Source organism: Hordeum vulgare, chromosome 3H (genome assembly GCF_904849725.1).
Source record: "Hordeum vulgare subsp. vulgare chromosome 3H, MorexV3_pseudomolecules_assembly, whole genome shotgun sequence".
Classification (NCBI taxonomy): domain Eukaryota; kingdom Viridiplantae; phylum Streptophyta; class Magnoliopsida; order Poales; family Poaceae; genus Hordeum; species Hordeum vulgare.
In genome coordinates, this window is record NC_058520.1 from 106,440,874 (window position 1) to 106,445,126 (window position 4,253).

The window sequence follows — 4,253 nt, forward strand, 5'->3', positions numbered from 1 at the left end:
GCTGTAAATTTTTCACCACATGAAGAGAACATATCATGTCTCTAACCATTTCCCGAAATTAGAAAAGCAACCGGCTACACAAGCAAATCCTGCACATCCAACTGGAGCAGCAGCCCCCAAATTGGCTTTCAATCACTCCTTGGGCTCCAGCAGCCCTCACTCGGCTCAGTTCGGATGTTCCCAGACCGCTGAGCAAGCTAGCAGGCAAGCAAGCAGTGTCTCTCCTCCCTACCAAAAAAAAAAAGCTCTCTCTTTTCTCCCCTGCGCCTACACGCATACGCACATTGACAGGGAGCGGCGGCTGCAGCAAGGAGGGAAACAGACCCTCTCTCCTCACTAAATCCCAAATCCTGCTCTTATCATCCTGTTTTCCTGCCTCCCTTCTGCCTCCTGCTCTCCAAAGCTCCCACACACACACACACACACACACACACAAGCCCAAGAGGAGAGAGAGTGAAAGAAGGCAGCAGCAGCAGCAAAAGCTTTTGCCTCCCTCCCCCCCGCCGCCGTCCCCCCTCCTAAAATGTGATGTCCAATCCATCAGATTGCTTCTAGTTCAGTCCCCCACTCCTCTCCTCCCCTGGGTCAGTCCCTTGCCCACCACTGTTCCCCCTCCCTCCGTCATGCACCCTCCGCGTTCCTCTTCTTGATTCTTTTTCTCATGGTTTTTTCTATTTCTTTTTCCTCCTAGTTATGGGATCCGGCGAGCTGGATGGACGCGCATTGGAGCAGCAGCAGCAGCAGTAGCGGAGGCGAAGCTCCAGCCGGGGGATCTGGATCCGAGGCACCACCACCGGGGTCCTCACGGAGGCGACGGCGCAGGAGGCGGCGGCGGCGGCGGCGGCGGCGGCGGCGGCGGGCAACAGGAGGCTGCGGATGAGGAGCAGCAGCAGCAGCAGCAGCAACAGCACCACCACTACCGGCTGCTGCAGCTGCACCAAGAAGTGCAGCAGGACCAAGAACCTCCGCCCGCCCCCGTCTTCCAGCTCTCGCACCTGCAGGCCGCGTCCGTGAGGCAGCCGGGCTCGTCCGCCGAGTATGCCCTTCTCGCGCCCATGGGCGACGCCGGCCAGTCCCACTCCCATCATCACCACGGGCTCCAGACGCAGCTCCTGTCTTTCGGAGGCGCCGGGAACCACCACCATCACATGCATCAGTTCACGGCGCAGGCGCAGCCGCCCCCGGCATCCCAGACGCGGGCGCGAGGAGGACGAGGCGGCGAGATGGTGCCGGCGACGCCCGCGCGGGTGAGGGGCGGCGGAGGCGGGGAGATCGTGGCAGTGCAGGGAGGGCACATTGTGCGCTCCACGGGGCGGAAAGACCGTCACAGCAAGGTCTGCACGGCGCGCGGGCCTCGCGACCGGCGCGTGCGGCTGTCGGCGCACACGGCCATCCAGTTCTACGACGTACAAGACCGGCTGGGCTACGACCGCCCCAGCAAGGCCGTCGATTGGCTCATCAAGAACGCCAAGGACGCCATCGACAACCTCGACACCCTTCCCGCTTGGCAGCCCACGGCAGTCGCCCCTGCCGCCAGCAATGCCGCCGCGCCGCCGTCCTCCTCAACCCAGCCTGACTCCGCCGACAACTCGGACGACCAGGCGCAGGCCATCACCATCGCGCACTCGTCGTTCGACTTCGCCGGGTCTGGTGGCGCTGGAGGAGCTACGGGCGGCATCAGCTTCCTCCCGCCGTCGCTCGACTCGGATTCCATCGCGGACACGATCAAGTCGTTCTTCCCCATGGGCGGGACCGCGGGCGGGGAGCCGTCGTCGTCCACTGTGGCTGCGCACTCGTCGGCCATGGGTTTTCAAGGCTACACCCCGGACCTCCTGTCGCGAACCGGCAGCCAGAGCCAGGAACTCCGGCTGTCGCTGCAGCCGTTACCAGACCCTATGTTTCATCACCACCACCAGCAGCAGGAGCAGCACCGGTCGGATGGCCACGACGGCAACGGCACCGCCCAGCAGGCACTATTCCCCGGTGCGACCAGTTACTCATTTGGCGGCGGCGGCGCCATGTGGGCCGAGCAGGCGCCGAGCCAGCGCATGATGCCGTGGAACGTGCCCGACCCAGGCGGCGGGAGCACCGGCGGCTACCTGTTCAACGTGTCGCAGCAGGCGGCGCATATGCAGGCGGCGCTGAGTGGCCAGAGCCAGTTCTTCTTCCAGAGGGGACCCCTTCAGTCCAGTAACCAGCCCTCCGACCGAGGATGGCCGGAGACCGTCGAAGCTGACGACAACAACCCGATGCAGCAGCAGCACCACCAAGGGGGCTTGAACCCTTCCGTGTCGGCCATCGGGTTCGGGCCCGGCGTCAGCTTCTCCGGGTTCCGCGTCCCCGCGAGGATGCAGGGCAACGAGGAGCACAGCGGCGGCAATGGCGACAAGCCGCCGTCCGTTTCCTCGGCTTCCCGCCACTGACAGCAGCAGCAGTGGACGACAGATGACTTCACCACCAACCTCCACAGCGTACCAGTAACGACATCCGCCATCAGCTCCTCCACTTGCATCACTGTGAGAATTCTCATGTCCTAACTGACTTGTACTGTTGTACCATAATTCTGCCTGTTCTCCATTACTGCATTGCCGTCGACCCTTCCTTGAAGGCGATTCCTGATTGGTTCTTCATCCTCTTGCAGGGTGCGAAAAGCTAATTCGATGCCGCTTCTTCACAGGAGCTGGCGATCGATTGCAACTAGGAGGAGCAAAATCAGGAACTGGTTCTACGTCTGGCTGGTTGGTTGGTTGGTTGGTTTTCCATCTCTTCTGCTGCGTGTGTCATTGGCTTTTGCTTCAAGATCACTCGGAGCTTCTTAGAATTAGGCTTGTGAGAAGTGCAGCGACATAGCTATCTGGTCAGCCAGCCAGCCTCTCTGTTGCGTTGCATTAGGTGTAGTTGATGTTGTAGTTTGCTGTAGGTCAAAGCTCGATTGCGTTCTTTCTTTCACTTGTTGCTGTATGCATGTTACTACTAGATGTTGTTGTCAAACTTATAAATGGGTGATGGATAGGGAGAGGAGTCTATCACTCCATCTTTCTTTATCTTTCCATCCTTTTTGGTCACAGCATCATCTTTCCATATTTCGTTCGCTCTTTCTTTCTTTGTTTATTGTCACTGCTATAAGCAGATGTTGATTGGCGCATGTCGTGGAGTATCTTCCTTTAACATCCTTTTTTAATTGATATTCGTATTATTATGCGATGCAACCAAATCCAGCCTTGTTATTTCTATCCGGTCTCTCCTCTTTTTAAAGACTTGTTTGGAGCTGGGGAAGCACTTGCTCAAAACAACCAAAAGTGATGGATTCAATGCAAACTTGAAAAATACAACCGCAAGCTCCCATGGCTGGCATGGCCTAGTGTTCTACAGTACATCCATTCTCTCCTAGCCTATCCATGTGATCTGTTGGGTCTCTTTCGTCCCTGCCGCTGCAGCACCAAGCCAGGGCAGGAGGAGGCAGCATGCATGGCAGCGGCGGCAGATGCAGCTTTCCTAGGCCTGTGTATCTACTCCTACATCGCTGTGCAAGACAAAGATTGTCACAAGGAAAAGGCTATGTGCGCGCGTCATTAGTAGTATCTGCATATCTTACATGCTCTTTTAACCATTTTACCCGTGCCCAGGCCTTGTCTTTGCACACACTGATGCAGCACTTTGTGACAGATGCCAGAAAGAGGGAGGACCATGATTGCTCCTCCCGCTTCGCCTCTCTGATTGGCTTCCACATGGAATCTCTTGTCTGTACTCACTGTAACTTTAAGCTGGTATGGTAATTACTTCTGGCCTGTGGGAGATGAGTGCACATTCCGGATCTCATCATGCAGCCACCTTCGCTTCCCTTGTCACCCCCGCTATGGAGTCCCCATGGACGAGTGCTTTGCTGGGGAGATGAAATAAGCAATGGCAGTGCACTATTGTGCATACATCCCTACAGCACTACTCCTACCGCAAGTGGTTAACAATAACTTTAAGGCTTTACGGCTTCTCCAATGGCGTACCGCAAACCAAACACATCAGATACAGGAGCCGGCCACCCAACCCTGTTCAGCAAACATCCGGTCATGTACGCCTTTGTTCTTATTTTAATGTCTGCGGTGATGGTGTTGTACATTAGGGGTAGGGCCACCGACCTACATTGCAGGGCTCACCTAAGGTCTTACATGAACATCAGTGTCTTCAAAGCTACCTGCACAGTCTAGGTCTTACTTGGGCAAACAGGTTCTCACTCGATTGCTCAAGGTCATTCGGAC

At 57.0% G+C, this 4,253-nt stretch overlaps 1 protein-coding gene across 1 annotated transcript; it reads left to right on the forward strand.

Moving 5' to 3' along the window:
* Window positions 1-289: 289 nt before the first annotated feature.
* LOC123443148 (transcription factor PCF5) lies at window positions 290-3,065 on the forward strand. Its single transcript, XM_045119432.1, has 3 exons — window positions 290-584; window positions 692-2,516; window positions 2,642-3,065. The coding sequence occupies exon 2, from the start codon at window positions 1,056-1,058 to the stop codon at window positions 2,421-2,423; it is 1,368 nt and encodes a 455-aa protein (XP_044975367.1). The 5' UTR covers window positions 290-584; window positions 692-1,055; the 3' UTR covers window positions 2,424-2,516; window positions 2,642-3,065.
* Window positions 3,066-4,253: the final 1,188 nt, after the last annotated feature.

What these genes read in the sequence shown, in the direction of transcription:
- LOC123443148 (XM_045119432.1), top strand. Translation starts at nt 1,056, where the DNA reads ATGGGCGACGCCGGCCAGTCCCACTCCCATCATCACCACGGGCTCCAG.